General features: G+C 45.9%; 1 protein-coding gene and 2 long non-coding RNA genes across 3 annotated transcripts in view; 2 read left to right on the plus strand and 1 right to left on the minus strand.

Annotated features, from left to right (window-relative positions):
- Nucleotides 1-1,006: 1,006 nt before the first annotated feature.
- LOC116988575 lies at nt 1,007-15,856 on the minus strand. Its single transcript, XR_004415993.1, has 3 exons — nt 15,845-15,856; nt 8,165-8,169; nt 1,007-1,148 (listed from the first exon to the last, which is right to left on the minus strand). It is a non-coding gene; the product is annotated as an uncharacterized LOC116988575 (long non-coding RNA).
- On the plus strand, nt 9,253-11,144 carry LOC116988573 (C-reactive protein-like). Its single transcript, XM_033045416.1, has 3 exons — nt 9,253-9,288; nt 9,405-9,480; nt 10,103-11,144. Exons 2-3 carry the CDS (start codon nt 9,417-9,419, stop codon nt 10,717-10,719), a joined length of 681 nt encoding a protein of 226 aa, XP_032901307.1. The 5' UTR covers nt 9,253-9,288; nt 9,405-9,416; the 3' UTR covers nt 10,720-11,144.
- LOC116988576 overlaps nt 11,157-18,640 on the plus strand; it is a 31,465-nt gene continuing 23,981 nt past the window's right edge. Inside the window, exon 1 of the long non-coding RNA XR_004415994.1 lies at nt 11,157-11,197. This is a non-coding gene — a long non-coding RNA (uncharacterized LOC116988576). The remainder of the gene's footprint in view (nt 11,198-18,640) is intronic.

An 18,640-nucleotide genomic window follows, 5' to 3' on the forward strand; every position in this document is an offset into this window, starting at 1 on the left:
CTGAACTTTGTGCAAAAGGCTTAGATGGTGCAGAATTTGATAGGTGTATTTAGGGATGTTTTTAAGACTTAGTAATGGACACTGAATGCAGTGAACCTTACTTGGAACCCGGATACTCAAACACAGTCATTGACGTACGCAAACACATAATACATTCTGTTTTGATGCTCATTTATTAAGCAGATGAAACTGCAATGTTGCAGTCCAATCACAATCACTGGTAGCACAGAACACATTGTGAGCTTTCCAAACCTTGGTGTAACAAATAATGTGAAATCAAGAGGTTAAATACAGAGAGAGACAGTAATAATTCCAATCAGCACAATCTAAATCAAGACAGGATCAGCCTCCACGACAGGGACTTTCCCACAGTCCGTGTCTGCCCATCACCACCACCCCCGTGCCCCTGATGCTTTCTTGTCTACATGTGTGTGTCAGAGAGATGGCACCAAATGCCCTGGACACTGCTCTGTACTGCTACATCTTTTAACTGGAATGCCCAACTGTTCCCAGTGGGATTTGAGGAAGGGCTCCAGCAGAATGGACGAGGAGGGGAGTCTGGTTAAAGAGGGCGAACTTGTCTGTTCTGAGCAGTCCCTGGGCATCAGTCAAGGGTCAGTGTGTGAGGCAGTGCCCTGGGGTTTACACCCTGCTGATCCATGTAGTCATCACCATGGTTCCCTACTCCCCATCCCTCTCTCAATGTGTGACGGAGAATGGCCGAGACTCTTGTGTACTGAGTTTGAACCCATTACCCTGTCAGTGAGGGGGATGAGAAACTGCAAGGACAATGAGTTGTCCCTTACCCCGACATAAACAGCCCTTTATTCTGGAATCAACATCAGTACTTCTACTACTAATCTAGTTTATAGAGGAAAGATCGCAAAGCGAGGCCATATTTAGCAAGAGTATTTTGAGGAGATTGTGTTCCCCTCTGCACATTTAAATGCTTTTTGTAGCCAAAACATATAAAGTGTACAATCATTATTGTCTTTAATTATGACATTCCCTCCTGTTGTAAATGGTGTTGATCCCCAGTCAATGATGTTCCCTCCATCAATGTAACACACCTGGCTGATCAACTCAATCTCATTGGGTTTTAGAACACGATCCCACATATTAACATCAGTTATCTCTCCGACAAACGACTGCATTAGTGTGGACTCATCCCGAAATGCCACCCATTCCTTCTCGCCAGAGATGGCCTAGCTCAACTGTGGGCTCCTGGTCAAAGGGTAGGTATGAGGAGGTGTCTGAGTGCTGGTGCCTGTCCTCAGCTTCAAAGAGACACTTCATTTTCCTGCACTTCCTCTGGCAGTTTGATCTGTGCATCCAACACCAAGGAGGGAAAAAGTTGCTCCTCTGGTTCCTATTAGATATTCCCTCTCTCACATTTGACCCATGTCCAATGGGTCTTGATACTCTTACTCTGGGTAAAAGACTGCGTGTATTCACCCTAACTATTCTCCTCATGATTTTATACACCTCTATACAATCACCCCTCAGTCTTCGGAGAAGGAAATAAGGTCCGAGCCTGTGCAACCTTTCCCTATAGATGAGGCCATCTTCAGATTCAGGGATATTGTCTACCCAGCTGCTGTCAGGCAACTGAACCATCCGATAATGGTCCTGAGCTACCATCTACTTCATTGTAGAGACTATCTTAAATCGGACTTTTCTGGTCTCCATGTTGCACTGAACATTATTCTGTACAGTCTGGGCAGCTGGATTGTGAACATGTATAAACATATATAGTCTTTTCACTGACTGGATAGCACCATAGTACCTTGATACATGTGACAATAAACTAAACTATGTACCTGCACTCCTAGATCCCTCTGCTCTACAACACTCCCAAAGGCTCTTCCATTTATGGTGAAGATCGAACTGGCCACCGTTTTTCACAACTCCACCCAATCCACCAGCCTTTCTTATGCCCTTGTCCCGCTTAGGAAACCTTAATGGAAACCTCTGGAGACTTTGCGCCCCACCCAAGGTTTCCGTGCAGTTCCCGGAGGTTCCTGGAGCTTTTTGTCAGTCTCCCTACCTGCTTCCACTACCTGCAATCTCCGGCAACCACCTCCAACCTCCGGGAACTGCACGGAAACCTTGGGTGGGGCACAAAGTCTCCAGAGGTATCCGTTCATCAATCCTGTAAAATATGAAGTTTGAATGTTAAATCTCTGTTTGAAATTGCACCTTTGCCATCGGAGGTGCAGCACAGGATAATTAGAGCGCTGTTTTCTGCAAAAATATTTTTTCTTGAAATCTTAGGCACAGGGATGAAGTTTCAGAAGTGCATTCTGCAGAACCCGCTCTTCAGCCTGTTTCTAGTTTACAAGGAAGGCAGCATTGCTGAAATTGTTCTGGTAAATTAGCCAGAACTGGTTGAGCAAATCATGGAGCACCTTGGAAGCAGAGATTACTGCATGATGCTCACACACCACATATACGATACGATAACACTTTATTATCAAAGCGAGGTCTGAAATTTGTTTTTGCATACTGCCATACAATAAAATATACGTACATAAAAAACAAACAACAGTAAAGCAATCCAAACAATGATAGTCTATGTAATTCAGAGCTTAATGGCGGTTGTACTGTTTACTAGCCTGATAGAACTGGCCTGAACTTGGACGTTACAGTTTTCAGGGTACTTTATCTTCTTCCCAGTGATATGGATGAAATGAGTGTGTGGCCAGGGTGGTGTTGGTCTCTGACGATGCTGGCTTCCTTTTTGAGGCAGCGACACCTGTAAATCTTTTTGATGTTGGGGTGGTCAGAACCTGTGATAGAATGGGCAGTGTTCACAACATTTTGCAGTCTTCTCCATTCCTGGGCATTCAAGTTGCCGAACCAGGCCGTGATGCTCTCTACTGTACACCTGTTGAAGTTCAAGAGAATCCTCTCTGACATACCAAATCTCCCTGATCACCTCAGGAAGTAGAGGCATTGATGGGTTTTCTTTATAATCGCATTAGTGTGGACTTGACCCAAAACATCACCGATTCCTTCTCTCCAGGGAAGCTGCCTGTCCCACTGAGTTATTCCAGCTTTTTGTGTCTATCTTGTGTCCAGGAAAGATCTTCAGAAATATGCACGCACAGGAATTTGAAGCTTTTGACTCCACCATTGTCCCGTCGTCATAGACAGGTTTGTGGATCCTCATCCATCCTCCATCTGGGAACCCATCCCATGGTTGATGCCCACTCCTGATCTCAGCCTTTCCCTCTACATTTGGCCCCCAGTCCCACTGAATCACTCCCAGGGTTAATCAGCAAGGATAGTCCAGGAGACCATCCATCTGCTTCATCCCCTGTCTCATGCTTTGATTAGATCCTCAAATCTCATACCCCTCCTTCGACAGGTGACTTTTGCACCGTTGCCTTGATGTAGGGAGTGAGTTCCCAGACTGTTCTTCGTGTTGCCCCAGCTTATGACTGAGAATCTTTATCATGTGCCTTATCAAATTCCATGTAAACAAGATCCACTGCCCAACCCTCATTAATTGCCTTTGACAAAAAACTATATCAAGACATGACATGCCGCCAAGAAAGTCATGCTGACTTTCCCTACTTAGCCTATTCTCATTCAAATACAATACAATACAACAATACAATACAATACAATACAATTCAATTTATTGTCATTTGGACCCCTTGAGGTCCAAACGAAATGTCGTTTCTGCAGCCATACATTATAAACAAATAGACCCAAGACACAACATAATTTACATAAACATCCATCACATCGCTGTGATGGAAGGCCAAAAAAACTTCCATCACAGCGCCCTTGCCCTTTGCCCTTGTCAACAAATGTTGACAAGGGCAAAGTAAATCCTATACCGACCACTGACTGTGATGTTGATCCTTCAGGGCAACAATATTCTCTCCACAGCTACTCTTTTACTGTATACTTTTTGGAGTCCCTGATGGGCCTGTCCCACTTAAGCAATTTTTTAGCAGACTGCCGGCGACTGTCAAGTTGCCGGCAGTCCCCTGAAAAAACGGCAACTGGAACGGCGAAGCTAGAGCAACTGGAACTGGAAGCTAGAGAAGAAATGGCAGGAGAACTTGATTGAGAGATAAGAATCATCATTAGACATGGGTGAGGTGCCAGAAGACTGGAGGGGTGCTAATGTTTTTCTCTATTTAAGGGGCTGGAAAAGCCTGGGAACTATAGATTAGTGAACCTAACATCTGTGGAAAACAAGTTACTGGTGAGGATTCTATGGGATTAGATATATATGCATTTGGAGAGACAAAGGTTGATTAGGGATAATCAGCATGGTTTTGCAGGTGGAAGAAAGTATCTTATGAATCTTTTTTGAAGAAGTAACCAAAAATGTTGACAAGGGCAAAGACATATATGTTGTCGATACGGACATCAGCAGGGCATTTGATAAGAGTCCGCATTGCAGGTGACTCTGGAAGGTTAAATGTCAGGGGATCCAAGGTGAGCTAATTGATCGAGGTTAAACGAGTTCAGTATCTCGATAAATGCAAGGAATCATGGGATTTGTCAAAGGTCATCGGGATTTTTTTTTAAAGCGAATGCAGCGCTGTATAAATTGTGAGTACATTTTCAGTCTGTGTTTTTGTCTTCTTTGAATCTTATATTGGTTATGGCTGACACAAATTATGACCATATGACACTGGATGATTTTCTGCAATGGAAAGTCGAAGGTTTGAAGCATTTTTTAGCAGACAGGGGGTTGAAAAAGACGGGACGAAAAGACGAACTCGCTGCTCTTATTTACGCTGCATCGTACACGATGAAGCCTGTGCTACCGACTGTTGACCTCCCACATCCATCGTCGATCTGTCAAGTCATCTTGTCAGTTTCTTGGTCCTCCAAAATATTCCAAATGGGATTTAAACTGGAGGTGGGGCTGGAGGTGGAGTTATGATGAGGCTAACCAGCCCGCTACTTCACTGAAGTTTCGCCTGCTTAGCGACTACAAAGAAGGCAAGGCCTATAGCTGTTTTACTTCGGAGTCACGTGAGTGACTAGGTGAAGAAGGCCGTCAGCACTCATGCGCGTCATTACATCTGAAGCATTGCGCAACGACTGACTGGCAGGCGCATCGCTCCTTCCAGCGGTAAGTTTAAACCTGCAGGTAAGTTTTGTACTTATTACCAGGTTCTGTTTTTTCTTGGAGGAATCTCTTCTTACAGAGGTTTCCTGCTGGATATTTTAGGGGCGAAGTCCGGACGGGCCGCGGTGAAACCGGTTATGGACCGAGGGGAAATCCCCGGTTCGGACCGGGGAAGCGCAGGTAGCCGGCGGCCATCGGGTTCGCTACCCCAGTCGCTGACAATGCGGTCAGCGGCTCCCAGACCGCTGTGGTGCCAATGAAAGGGGGTAAATCCAACAATAAGTCGGTCAGGCCGATGGACTCGGGCGAGTCAAGCCAGGAGGGTTCTCCTCCTTCAATGGGTAGCGTCTACGGACGTCTAACCCACATGGAGCACCTGATGGAGAGGTTGCTCCACAATGATATGCTCCAAAGGATGGAGTTATATCACCTGGGTCTCCTCGGGAGCCCGCGGCAGCGGCACCTGTTTTAGAGCTGCACAATGTCTCCCTCTCTGAGGAGGGGAGCATTCGGGGTCAGTTTTCTGACTCATGTGTTCGAAGGTACAGCCGGAGAGCATACCACGAGGCACGAAGGGCATGAATCAGAAGTGCCCGCAATGGAAAAAATGGAGCATGGATAGTGCCCTCGGGCGTTTATCCCACAAATGTGATGCTCTATCCTGATATAGGTCCGTAGGAGGGTCCATATCAGCGCAGGTATCCTCAGGGGCCTGCGGCAGCACCGGTTTCATGGCTGCCTACGAAACTCCCTCTCTGTGGAGGGGAGTGCGAGTGGTCAGTGTGTAACTGATTTCAAATTCGAAAGTATGTCCGTGGAACATACTGAAGCACATGAGTATGGCTTCAAGGGAATCCTCGCAAACGAAGGTGTTGCTGCCAGAAGAGTTGGTTACCAGCCGTTGGCAGAAAACACGGAAGGGGCCGGAGTTTCCCTCACGCAACAAGTGCCGGCAGTGAACAGCGCTATCAGGGGTGACATTGGAGGGGGCATGAAATCCAGGAAATGAAACCAGCCGCTGAATCTTCTCTTCAGGTAAGACTTATCCAACAGGTAATACCTGCATATGGAAGCAAAAGCTGTCGGACTAATCAGGGTACCGACGACGAGCAAAGCTTCATCGTTTCGGCGACAACACACCCCACGCCTTCATCGGCAGTAAGCGGTTCACTGAAGCTGGTGGCAGCTTGAAAACTGGGCAGAGGTCTTTCAGGCCAAGGCCCAAGCCAGTCTCAGGAAAAATATGGCATCCACGCACCCTACCAGTCCTACTCTCCAATCAAGGAGGGAAATAGAACCCACATCAGGGGCCTTTGGGCTTACCATAAGACCACCGGTACCCATGGAGGTAGGTGGGTCTGGTTCTTCCAAAATATGGGGTATGTGGACCATTTACATGTTGGTAATATTTACACTTGTTTTTGTACATATGACAATGATAACATGACATTCAGATCCGTTTATAACTAAAATGATAACATGTGATTAGTTTATACTGCACAGTATATAAGGGTTCCAAGCATGGCTTGGAATTGGGGCCAGAGTTGTCTTTCGAGGCAGGCCCAGTATTATGGCCAGGATTGCCTTTCAAGACAGGCTTGGAAATAAGGCCAGAGTTGTCTTTCGAGGCAGGCTCAGAATTATGGCCAGAGTTGTCTTTCGAGGCAGGCTCAGCATTATGGCCAGGATTGCCTTTCGAGACAGGCTCGGGAATCTGGCCAGAGTTGTCGTTCGAGGCAGGCACAGTTTTATGGCAGGCGTGGCCTGTTCATTGTGAAAGATGAAGGATGTCGGTTCATACTTGATTAACTCGCATGTGCAATATAGACATTTCAGAATAGGGAACTTCGTTACTGTCTAACAACTGATTTCCATAGGATCTTTATGGCATGCATCGATCTCAAAGATGCATACTATTTAGGTCCCATTCACAGGGATCACCGGAGACATTTGAAATGTATCTGGATGGGGCAATGATAACAGTTAAAGCGTTGCAAAATGGGCTAACTTCAGCTCCCAGTTTATTTACCAAATTACTAAACTGGTGCTGGGACTGCTCAGAGCTCAAAAAAGCACTTGTTTTGTCTTATCTGGATGATATTCTAAACGCTGTATATTGCTAAAATCAACTGTTTCAGCTGCAAACTATATCTGAGAAATTGAGGTTCCTGGTATCTACCTTTAGCTATTAATTTGTCTGTGACTCCGCCCTAGGGCAAGGGATTGGAATTAATAGAAGCCGTTGTTATGAAGCAGCCTTCTATTCATCAAGTGTAATTGGCTATATAGTAGGTGTGTTTCAGCTGTGCAAGTTGGGCCTTTGCAATATCAGAAATTACAATGTGCAAAGTAGTAACCTCTCAAGTCCCATGTAGGTCATTGTTAACAGACCTATGCTATTGCCAGCTGAAGCTACCAAAGTCACAATGGTGGACGAACAGTACTCAGCATTGTTCCAGTAGTTTTTGGTCAGTAAATCTTCATGAGTTACCAATTCTTCAGTTATTGGTATCAAATACCTATAGGCACTAGGTGCATTCTATGGGTTAAAGGGTTATTGTGTGAATATGCACAATCTGCATGCTCAATTCCAAGTTGATACACTGTGGTGGTAGCATATGTTAGTCACATGGGTGCAATCAAGTCAATGTATCCTGCGATATTTCACCTAACCTCATTTGGCGCTGGTGCATGACCACGTAAAATCAATGACAACACAGAATGGATGTTGGATCACAAAGTATTTTATGACATTATGGCTCGATGGAACACCGAATATCGATATGTTTGCATCCAGGCCCATTCACCGGTTGCAAAAATATGTGGCATAACATGCAACCATGGTTCCCGCTTATGCTGGGAATAATAATAGAACCTTATATGGTTATTCTAAACACAAACATTGCTGGTTCAGCCTGTGACTCGGGGAACCAGCCTCTACATGATAAAATTAATTCATTCACTTGCAAACTCTGAGACGACTGTTCCTGCGGCTCAGGTTGTCAGACCGATCCATGTATATGCTCTCTGCAGAGTGCAGGGATAGCACCAAAAAAGCAGTACATTTCCTCTTCAGGAGATGGGAAGTGTTTTGTTTAAATGCTAATGTTACATATAATACAGCACGGACAACTGATGTCTTGGAGTTCATTTTCAAATGGGTCTTTGACAATAAATTAAGTTACAGTGCCATTAACTGTGCCAATCATGCCTTCTCATCATATTTGCTGCAGAGAGCAAGTTTGGTGCATTGTCTTGGTCACCCAGTTATAGGAAGGTTGTCATTAAGCTAGGAAGACTGCAGAGAAGATATGGGGAGGATGAGCAGGCCAGGACTTTATGCCTTGGTGTGCAGAATGCTGAGGGCTAATTTTATAAAAATGTATAATGTCATGAATGGAATAGATAGGGCAAATGTACAGTCTTTTAGACACAGTAGGGTAATCAAGAATCAGGGGACATAGGTTCAAGGTGAGAGGGTAGGATGAAAAGTAACCTGGGCGGCAAATTATTCTCACGGAGGGTGGTGGGAATTTTGGTTAGGAAGGTGGATAGGAAGATGGATAGGGAAGGTATAATGGGATATGGGCCAAATGCAGGCAGGTGGGACTAGTGTAGACAGGGCATCTTGGTTAGCATTGACAAGTTGGACTAAAGGGTATGTTTCTGTGCTGTATGATGCGATGACTCATGATTCTAAGTTGTGCCCACTCATTCACTGATTGGACACTTTCCCATGGGGTGAATCGAGGCAGTAACCAAACTTCTTTACATGTATTCCAGGAATCAGCTGTCAGCGGTCCTGACCACAACCTCATGGCAAGCATCCAATACATGAACATGTGCCTCTCCCTGTCAACATGAAGTTGTGTCAAAGATCAGAGCCACTGTGGAGTAGGGAAGATATCTCTGATCGGGCGGGGGAGGTGAACTTCATCACCTCCCGGGAAGGTGAATTAACGTGGCTCACTCCACTCCCTTCCCCTCATCACCTGATGCTGACTGATGTCAGCACACAGATCAATGGCAGCTCTCTGAGTATTGGATGGCAGCAGAGTTTGCTCCACCCCCTCAGGTCCTTCCTGCGATTGGCAGTGACTGGGTTCAGCAGAATATAAATTGCAGCATCTTGTGCCCAGGGTATTGGACCCCCCTGAGGTGAAACCGGCTTGTTGGAGACGGACACAGTGAGTACCAGAGGGACTGTTTGTGTGTTGCTGACACACGGGACTGGCTGCTGGTTCTCAGTTTCAATGGATCGACAAGTGAAATGAAATGAATTGGGAATTCTATGTTTTAACAGGTTGGAGACAGGATGAAGCCCTTCGCAACAATTGTGCTTGTGATGTGCATTTACCTGTCAGGATCGGACAGTGCAGGTTTGTATGAGATTTACATGTAGGTTTGGAGAGTGTGTGTCTGTACTGACCATGATGTCAGTCTGAACTAATCCCATCTCCCAGCACATGGTCTGTATCCCTCTATTCCTCAATGTGCATGTGTCTGTCTAATTGCCCCTTAAACACTGCTATTGTATCTGTTTCTACCATCACCCCTGGCAGTGTGTTCCAGGCACCCACCACTGTGGAAACAGAAACTTGCCTTTCACATCTCCTTTTAACTTGATCCCTCTCACTATCAATCTGTGCCCTCTGCTACTTGTCATTTCCACCCTGCGGGGAAAAACAGACTCTGACTATCTACATTAACTATGCTGCTTGTCATTTTGTATTTCTACAGTTTGCCCCTCAACCTCCAACACTCCAGACAAAATAATCCATGTTTATCCCACCTCTCCTTGTACCGAAGGTGCTCCAATCCTGATAAAAACTTCAACACTCTCTCCAAACCTGCCAGTCTTCAGATGCCACTCTGTCTCTCACATTTAAAAAAAACATCCTTTTGCAAATCACTGCTCACTAGCGACCTTGTGCTCCATCTCAGATGGCAAAGTTACCATTTCAAACTGAGATTTTAAATTTTTACTCTTCAATTTTACAGGATTATATGGAAAATCAGTGATATTCCCAACCGAGACAGACAACAGCTTCGTCAGGTTGAATGCGCCTCACTTCGCCAGTTTGACCGCCTTTACTGTTTGTTTCAGGGCAGCCACTGAAGCAACACGCCCTTTCAGTTTGCTCTCCTACGCAACAAGCTATTCCCACAACGAACTCCTGATTTTGCATGTAAATAAAACACAACTCTATGTGTTGTTAGGAAGTAGTGAAGATAGGTTTTACGTCCCTGAAATGAATTCTTTACTGAGACACATCTGTGTGAACTGGGAGTCTAAAGGGGGTGAGATAATAGTCTGGGTCAATGGGAGACGCAGTGTACAGAAGATTGGTGGAAAGGGTCGGGTTGTGAGAGGGTCTGGTCAGTTTTTTCTTGGTCAGGAGCAAGACTCAGTCGGTGGAAATTTTGACAAGAAACAATCCTTTGTCGGAGAGATAACTGATGTTAATATGTGGGATCGTGTTCTAAAACCCAATGAGATTGAGTTGATCAGTCAGGGGTGTTACGGTGATGGAGGGAACATCATTGACTGGGGATCTACAACATTTACACCAGGAGGGAACGTCATAATTGAAGACAATAATGATTGTACACTTTAAATGTTTTGGCTCCAAAAGGCATTTAAATGTGCAGAGGGGTACACAATCTCCGCAAACTACTGTAGCTGAATATGACCTTGCTTTGCAATCTTTCCTCTCTAAACCAGATCAGTAGTAAAAGTAGTGGTGTTGATTCCAGAATAAAGGGCTGTTCACGTCAGGGTAAGGGACAACTCACTGTCCTTCCAGTTTCTCATCACCCTCACTGACAGGGTAATGGCTTCAAATTCAATACACAAGAGTCTCGGCCATTCTCCGTCACACATTGAGAGAGGGATGGGGAGCGGGGAACCATGGTGGATGTCTACAGGGATCAGCAGGGTGTAAACCGCAGGGCACTGCCCCACACACTGACCCTTGACTGAAGCCCAGGGACTGCCCAGAACAGACAAGTCCGCCGTCTTTAACCAGACTCCCCTCCTCGACCATTCTCCTTCCTCAAATCCCACTGGGAACAGTTGGGCATTCCAGTTAAAAGGTGCAGCAGGTCCAGGGCATTTGGTGCCATCTCCCTGACACACACATGTAGACAAGAAAGCGTCAGGGGCACGGGGTGGTGGTGATGGGCAGACACGGACTGTGGGAAAGTCCTTGTGGTGGAGGCTGATCCTGTCTTGATTTAGATTGTGCTGATTGGAATTATTACTGTCTCTCTCTGTATTTCCCTCTTGATTTCACATTGTTTGTTACACCAAGGTTTGGAAAGCTCACAATGTGTTCTGTGCTTCCAGTGATTGTGATTGAACTGTAACATTGCAGTTTCATCAACTTAATAAACGAGCATCAAAACAACAATGATCTTGTCTCAGAAATGACTCTGTGTGTGTGTGCGCGTGTGTGTGTCTGGTCTGCAGTTAACACAGTGCATTCTCAGTGTCCATCACTAAATTCATTCAAGACAGCCCAGTATGGAGCTGATCTGTTGGCAATAAGATCACTTTAGGCTGAGAGACGATGAAACAAACAGGGTGAATGTGTATCCGTGGGAAAAGGGGAGAATGCCACTGGCTAGTAACAGTTGTTGTACCATGCTTGCCAACGGAGACCATTATAGCCCAGTAATTGCTGCCCCAAAGCACATTCTATCATCCTGTGGTACCACCATTGCGGAGATCTCCAAATCCACATCCCTAGGTCCACACTGACCAAAATGCTATTGCAACTGGCCTCATGAATGAAGAGAGTGTCTCCTCCAGCAGCCACGTGTTGCAGTGGTCATCTGCTTGGCTGATCACAACTTGCAGATCACACACAAAGATGGAGCTATCAGCAACTGCTTTGTTTCACCCTGTCCACCACATGCAACGTACACTCTGCACTCACAAAGGTCAGACCCATCCCACCTTGAAGATTCCGGAAGTGGCTCGCCTGCAGTCCGTTTGTTTTTGCTTTTCTGTGTTGTTTTTTTCGTCTTGTTTGGCTCAGTTTTTGGTTTTTGGGTTGTGTTGTGTGTGGGGGGGGGGGGGGGGGTTGAAACAGGGCTTTCTGTCTCTCCCTTTGGGGGAATGCGACTTTCTTGTCGTATCCCCCTTCTCTGCCTCCGTCTGCGCTGAGGCCTAATGGCGGAGCTGGCAACCTCGAGGTTCCGGAGGCAGAGCCTGTCAGGACTCGCCCTGGGCTCGCTCCCGTGAGGGCGGCCCAGCTCGAGGGTAACGGCGCTCCCGTGAGGGCGACCCAGCTCGAGGGTAACGGCGCTCCCGTGAGGGCGGGCTGGCGCGGGGCTGAGACGCTCCCATGAGGGCGGCCTGACGCGGGGCTGAGACGCTCCCGTGAGGGCGGCCTGGCTCGAGGGTAACGGCGCTCCCTTGAGGTCGGCCTGGCGCGGGGCTGAGACGCTTCCGTGAGGGCGGCCTGGCTCGAGGGTAACGGCGCTCCCGTGAGGGCGGCCTGGCTCGAGGGTAACAGTGCTGCCATGAGGGCGGCCTGGCGCGGGGTTGAGACGCTCACATGAGGGCGACCCGGCTCGGAGCTGGAACGGTGCTCCGGTGGCTGATGCGGCGTTGTGGCGGCGGCGGCCTGAGTCCGGGGTTCGGCCGCGAGGCAGTGAACAACGTCATCAACAGCTGCGTCCGCTGGACTGGAGGGCGGCAGCTTCAACCAACCCGGGCCGCAGTGTTTGAACCGGCCCGTTCGCGGCGCTCGGTGAGCCGCGGGACTGACTTACCATCGCCCGGTGGGGTATTGCCTCAGCGCAGAGGGAGAAGAGGAGGGAAGAGACAGCAGCCCTAAGATTTTTGCCTCCATCACAGTGAGGAGGTGCTTCGTGGACTCACTATTGTGGATGTTAATTTGTGTTTACTGTCTGTTCTGTTGTTTATTATTGTAGGTAACGACATTTCGTGCAGACCGTAAGGTCTGAATGACAAATAAAGGATCTAATCTAATCTAATCTAATAAATTTGTCAAAAATTGCATCAAGATCTTGATCATTTTGCCAGAGTATTGAGTATAGAAGTTGGGAAGTCATGTTGCAGTTATATAAGGTGTTTGTGAGGCCACATTTCTAGAGTATTGTGTTCATTTCTGGGCACTGTGTAATAGGAAAGATGTTGTCAAGCTGGAAAGCGTGCAGAGAAGATTTACAAGGATGATGCCAGGAGTGGAGGGCCTGATCTAGAGGGAGCAGTTGAACAGACTAGGACTCAATTCCTTTCAGCACATGAGAATAAGGGTGATCTTATAGAAGTGTACAAAACTTGTGCGAGGAATAGATTGGGTCGATGCACAGAGTCGCCAGAGTAGGGGAATCGATAACCAGAAGACATAGGTTTAAGGTGAGTGGGTGGTGGGCGGGAAGATCTAATGAAAACGAGGGGTAACTCTTTTACACAATGGGTGGAGGGTATATGGAATGAGCTGCCGGAGGAGGTAGTTAAAACAAGTAACATAGAAACATAGAAACGTAGAAAATAGGTGCAGGAGTAGGCCATTCGGCCCTTCGAGCCTGCACCGCCATTCAATATGATCATGGCTGATCATCCAACTCATTATCCCAACCCTGCCTTCTCTCCATACCCTCTAATCCCTTTTGCCACAAGGGCCACATCTAACTCCCTCTTAAATATAGCCAATGAACTGGCCTCAACTACCTTCTGTGGCAGAGAATTCCACAGATTCACCACTCTCTGTGTGAAAAATGATTTTCTCATCTCGGTCCTAAAACTGTGACCCCTAGTTCTGGACTTCCCCAACTTCGGGAATAATCTTCCTGCATCTAGCCTGTCCAACCCCTTAAGATTTTTGTAAGTTTCTATAAGATCCCCCCTCAATCTTCTAAATTCTAGCGTGTACAAGCTGAGTCTATCCAGTCTTTCTTCATATGAAAGTCCTGCCATCTCAGGAATCAGCCTGGTGAACCAGGCAAGAATGTCATTCCTCTGGTTAGGAGACCAAAACTGTATGCAATCCTCCTGGTGTGATCTCACCAAGGCCTGTACAACTGCAGTAGAACCTCCCTGCTCTTATACTCAAATCCATTTGCTATGAATGTTAACATACCATTTGCTTTCTTCACTGCGTGCTGCACCTGCATCTAGGCTTAATTACCAGTTGCCAAAATATGTTGTATGGTAGCCAGACCCAGGGGCAGTAGCGATAGATGCATTCTCGTTACACTGGGGGGGAATATTCTTTTATGCCTTTCCTCCATTTTGCCTCATCAGCCTGTGCTTGCTAAAAATCAAGCAAGATTCCGCATCAGGCATTTTAGTAGTGCCTGACTGGCCTACGCAGCCATGGTTCCTGTTGATGTTAGGAATGTTAACGGAACCATATATGGTTATTAGTAAGCATAAAGCTTTGCTTGTTCATCCCATGACTCGGGAATCTCACCCTCTGCATGATAAAAATCAACTTATTGATTTGCAGAGTTTAAGAAGACCTTTACTGGGGCTCAGATTATCCGACCGAACAGTGGACGTGATCACTGCAGCTTTGCGGGACAATACCAAAAAGCAGTACATTCCCTACATCAAGAGATGGGAAGTGTTTTGTGTAAATTCAAATATAACATAATACGGCACGTATAGCTGATGTCCCAGAGTTTCTTTCAATGTTATTTTTTTGATAAAAGATTAAGTTATAGTGCCATCAACACTGCCAAAAGTGCCTTATCATCGTACTTGCTGCTGGGATCGGGACACCACTCTGTTGCGTCTCACCCTTTGATATCCAAATTCATGAAGGGTATCTTTAACATAAATCCTCCCAGGCCCAGGTACGTGGAAGTATGGGATGTTAACGTTGTGTTAACACTGTTTCGCGGTTGGGCTCCAGCTGCATCTTTATAGAAACATAGAAAATAGTTGCAGGATTAGGCCATTTGGCCCTTTGAGCCTGCACCGCCATTCAATATGAACATGGCTGATCATCCAACTCAGTATCCTGTACCTGCCTTCTCTCCATATCCCCTGATCCCTTTAGCCACAAGGGACACATCTAACTCCCTCTTAAATATAGCCAATGAACTGGCCTCAACTACCTTCTGTGGCAGAGAATTTCAGGTCTTTATTATCTTTATTATCAATTATCTTTGGTCTGGCTCACCTATAAACTAATAATGCTCATGGTGCTAGTTTCAGCACAACGTGTCCAGTCATTGCATAAGCTAAGGCTGGACTGGACGGTTATGTCTACCAATAAGATAGCGTTCTATATAAATGAGTTAATTAAGCAAAGAAGACCGGGTCTGAAGCTGGAATTTTTGGCATATCCAACGGATCGTAGATTATGTGTTGTCACATATATTCAACAATATATAAAGGCTACGAAGAACCTTAGAGGCACTGAACTGGCTATGTTCATCACTCATAGGAAACCACACAAGAGGGTATCGGTGCAGACCATCTCTAGGTGGTTGAGACATGTATTGGCTTTCGCAGGAGTGGACACTGATGTTTTTAAATCTCACTCCATCAGGGCTGTAACAACATAAGCAGCGAGGTTCATGGAGGTTCCGCTGGACCGCATCCTAGCAGATGACAGCAGGATGGTCGCATGAGCAGACTTTCCAAGCCTTTTACAATAAGCCTATTGCCAGGCCTGGTTCGTTGGCCAACACAATTTTGAGTTCTGTTAAATACATTTTTTTTTCCCGGATGTAAGGAACCACTTTTATTATTATTACTTTCATTAAAAGCATCAGCATGTTTTTAATCTATATCATGTCTGAATGCACTATCTTTTCAACCATATCTGGTCAACTGATGCAGTGTGTTTGCATGGACTCGGGTTCACGGCATGAAATCACAGAGTTTTGAAATCTTCACGTAGTCACTCACGTGACTTCGAAATAAAATAGAAAGATTAAACGAAATCTTGCCGTTTGAAGTTTGATCTTTATTTTATGAGAAATTGCGATGAGGAATTACGTGCCCTCCACTCCCAACCCTATTCTCATAAAGATCATCGGTAGTTCTAGTTTCTTAAATCTTCCTATAGTTAGGTCAGCGATTGTTCTGTGATTTCATATGGCTGCTTTAAAGGTTGACGTGCATGCGGGCTGGTGGGCTTCTTCACGTTATCCCTCATCGCAACTTCTCATAAAACCAAAATCAAATTTCAAATGGCAAGTTCTCGTTTAATCTTTCTATTTGACCTATTACCAAAATGTACCAAATGTATTAAAAAACATGTACCAAAAGTCTTATTTTCTACCCCTTCTACCTGTTAAACTATGCATCTTTAGGGGAACTTTGTACCTGAATTCCTAGATCCCTCTGCTGTACAACACTTCCAAAGGCTCTTCCATTTATGGTGAAGATCCTGTCCTGATTCAACTTCTAAAAATGCAACACCTCACACTTATCTGCATTCAACACCATTAACTATTCCATTGCCTACTTGCCTTGCTGATCAAGATTCTACTGAACTTTGTGAGAAAGGCTTAGATGGTGCAGAATTTGATAGGTGTATTTAGGGATGTTTTTAAGACTTAGTAATGGACACTGAGTGCAGTGAACCTTACTTGGAACCCGGATACACAAACACAGTCATTGATGTACGCAAACACATGATCCATTCTGTTTTGATGCTCATTTATTAAGCTGATGAAACTGCAATTTTACAGTCCAATCACAATCACTGGAAGCACAGAACACATTGTGAGCTTTCCAAACCTTGGTGTAACAAACAATGTGAAATCAAGAGGGTAATACAGAGAGAGACAGTAATAATTCCAATCAGCACAATCTAAATCAAGACGGGATCAGCCTCCACCACAGGGACTTTCCCACAGTCCGTGTCTGCCCATTACCACCACCCCCGTGCCCCTGACGCTTTCTTGTCTACATGTGTGTGTCAGGGAGATGGCACCAAATGCCCTGGACACCGCTCTGTACTGCTACATCTTTTAACTGGGATGCCCAACTATTCCCAGTGGGATTTGAGGAAGGGCTCCAGCAGAATGGATGAGGAGGGGAGTCTGGTTAAAGAGGGCAGACTTGTCTGTTCTGAGCAGTCCCTGGGCATCAGTCAATAGTCAGTGTGTGGGGCAGTGCCCTGGGGTTTACACCCTGCTGATCCATGTAGACATCCACCATGGTTCCCCGCTCCCCATCCCTCTCTCAATGTGTGACGGAGAATGGCCAAGACTCTTGTGTACTGAGTTTGAAGCCATTACCCTGTCAGTGAGGGTGATGAGAAACTGGAAGGACAGTGAGTTGTCCCTTACCCCGACATAAGCAGCCCTTCATTCTGGAATCAACATCAGTACTTCGACTACTGATCTGGTTTAGAGAGGAAAGATCGCAAAGCGAGGCCATATTTAGCAAGATTAGTTTGAGGAGGTTGTGTTCCCCTCTGCACAATTAAATGCTTTTTGTAGCCAAAACATTTAAAGTGTACAATCATTATTGTCTTTAATTATGACATTCCCTCCTGTTGTAAATGTTGTTGATCCCCAATCAATGATGTTCCCTCCATCACTGTAACACCCCTGGCTGATCAACTCAATCGCATTGGGTTTTAGAACACGATCTCACATATTACCATCAGTTATCTCTCTGACAAACGATTGCATTAGTGTGGACTCATCCCGAAACGTCACCCATTCCTTCTCGCCAGAGAGGGCCTAGTCTTCAACTGTGGGCTCCTGGTCAAAGGGTAGGTATGAGGAGGTGTCTGAGTGCTGGTGGCTGTCCTCAGCTTCATAGAGATACTTACTTTTCCTGCACTTCCTCTGGCAGCTTGATCTGTGCATGCAACACCCTCCGAGGGAAAAAGTTGCTCCTCTGGTTCCTATTAGATATTCCCTCTGTCACATTTGACCCATGTCCAATGGGTCTTGATACCCTTACTCTGGGTAAAAGACTGCGTGTATTCACCCTAACTATTCCCCTCATGATTTTATACACCTCTATACAATAACCCCTCATACTTCGGAGCAGGAAATCAGTTCCGAGCCTGTGCAACCTTTCCTTATAGCTGAGGCATTCTTCAGATTCAGGGATATTGTCTAACCAGCTACTGTCAGGCAACTGAACCATCCTATAATGGTCCTGAGCTACCATCTACTTCATTGTAGAGACTATCTTAAATCGACTTTTCTGGTCTCCATCTTGCTCTGAACATTATTCTGTACAGTCTGGGCAGCTGGATTGTGAACATGTATGAACATATATAGTCTTTTCATTGACGGGATAGCACCATAGTACCTTGATACATGTGACAATAAACTAAACTATGTACCTGCACTCCTAGATCCCTCTGCTCTACAACACTCCCAAAGGCTCTTCCATTTATGGTGAAGATCGAACTGGCCACCGTTTTTCACAACTCCACCCAATCCACCAGCCTTCCTTATGCCCCTGTCCCACTTAGGAAACCTTAACGGAAACCTCAGGAGACTTTGCGCCCCACCCAAAGTTTCCGTGCAGTTCCCGTAGGTTCCAGGAGGTTTGTGTCAGTCTCCCTACCTGCTTCC

This window comes from Amblyraja radiata, chromosome 27, assembly GCF_010909765.2.
Source record: "Amblyraja radiata isolate CabotCenter1 chromosome 27, sAmbRad1.1.pri, whole genome shotgun sequence".
Taxonomy (NCBI): domain Eukaryota; kingdom Metazoa; phylum Chordata; class Chondrichthyes; order Rajiformes; family Rajidae; genus Amblyraja; species Amblyraja radiata.